Source organism: Cebus imitator, unplaced genomic scaffold (assembly GCF_001604975.1).
Source record: "Cebus imitator isolate Cc_AM_T3 unplaced genomic scaffold, Cebus_imitator-1.0 Scaffold533, whole genome shotgun sequence".
NCBI classification, from domain to species: domain Eukaryota; kingdom Metazoa; phylum Chordata; class Mammalia; order Primates; family Cebidae; genus Cebus; species Cebus imitator.
Genome location: NW_016107848.1, coordinates 1181881 through 1183352, shown reverse-complemented (window position 1 = coordinate 1183352; position 1472 = coordinate 1181881). Strand labels below are relative to the sequence as shown.

The following is a 1472-nucleotide window of genomic DNA, read 5'->3' as shown; positions in this document are numbered from 1 at the left end:
AAAAAAAAAAAAAAAAAAGTAGGGCACGTTACTTAAATAAGATAATTACCATTAGATATTTTTAATTGCTTATATCCAATTAGACAAAATTTCTCAAAATTCTGCACTAATAGTGTAGAGTAAAATATTTTTATGTTTACTTAGGGATTTCCTAAAGGCTAATATAGTAATTTACTCAATGAAGTTTAATTGAGGTGGTTCTATGTCCTTATACATACCATCACTTGGATATTGCAAATTGTGTCCAAAATTGGAAAGCTTTGAGATTTTTAGTGTAAATTATCCTCAGATTTACAGTTCATAGCTTCTGCATTATGCGTGTTAAAGACATAATTCAAAATAACGTCATGGAAATGTGTTTGCTTTTTAGACTATAACCCATGAAGACTGTGAAAAGGTAGTTATTCAGAACAACCTTTGCTTTGGGAAATGTGGGTCTGCTCATTCTCCTGGAGCTGCACAGCCCTCTCGTACCTTCTGCTCTCACTGCTTACCTGCCAAGTTCACCATGATGCACTTACCACTGAACTGCACTGGACTTTCCTCCGTAATCAAGGTGGTGATGCTGGTGGAGGAGTGCCAGTGCAAGGTGAAAACTGAGCATGGAGATGGGCACTTCCTACATGCTGGCACCCAGGATTCCTTTATCCCAGGAGTTTCGACTTAAAGAGCTATCCCACTATTATTACCTTTGAAAAGCAAAACCACAACAGCAAAGATGCTGATTATTCAGTCTGAAAATGTTAAGTGGGTATATAATATTTTCAGGAAAAGATGGCTTGAAAAGGAGTTTTAAGATAGCATGATAGAGGACATGTTATTAGTCTAGTTATTGGTACATGTTTGGGACCTTGTCTCAGTTCTGCCACTAACTGGCCATAGAATGTTAAGTTGTAAAATCTTTCTCCATCTAAATATTTTCGTCTATAAATGAGGGACTCTACCTAGATGATTACTAAAATGCTTTCCACTACTAATATTCCGTGATGTATTTTCTCCAGGTTTGGGTAAAAGCCCTCTATCTAAAGAAGGAAAAGAAATAAATGAAATAAAAATTGGCTTCTTTGATAGCGTGTCAAATCATCAGCAAGCAAACAAGCAAGATAGAGAGGAAGGAAGGAAGGAAAGAATGAAGGAAGGAGGGAAGGAAGGAAGGAAGGAAGGAAGCAAGGTAGGTGAAATATTATTAGAAAAGAGTCTCGGCCAGTTGCGGTGGCTCATTCCTGTAATCCCAGCACTTTGGGAGGCCGAGGTGGTGGATCACCTGAGATCAGGAGTTTGAGACCAGCCTGGCCAACATTGTGAAACCCCCGTTTCTACTTAAAATACAAAGAGTTAGCTGGGTGTGGTCGCAGACGCCTGTAATCCCAGCTACTCTGGAGGCTGAGGCAGGAGAATTGCATGAACCCGGGAGGCAGAGGTTGCGGTGAGCGGAGATCATGCCATTGTATTCCAGCCTGGGCGATAGAGTG

The 1472-nt window shown here is 39.9% G+C and overlaps 1 protein-coding gene across 1 annotated transcript in view; it reads left to right on the top strand.

Annotated features, from left to right (window-relative positions):
• CER1 (cerberus 1, DAN family BMP antagonist) overlaps positions 1–1036 on the top strand; it is a 3310-nt gene extending 2274 nt beyond the window's left edge. Inside the window, exon 2 of the mRNA XM_017514668.2 lies at positions 371–1036. Within this exon, the coding sequence (XP_017370157.1) occupies positions 371–667 (297 nt within the window). The 3' untranslated portion in view covers positions 668–1036. The remainder of the gene's footprint in view (positions 1–370) is intronic.
• The last annotated feature ends 436 nt before the right edge of the window (positions 1037–1472 follow it).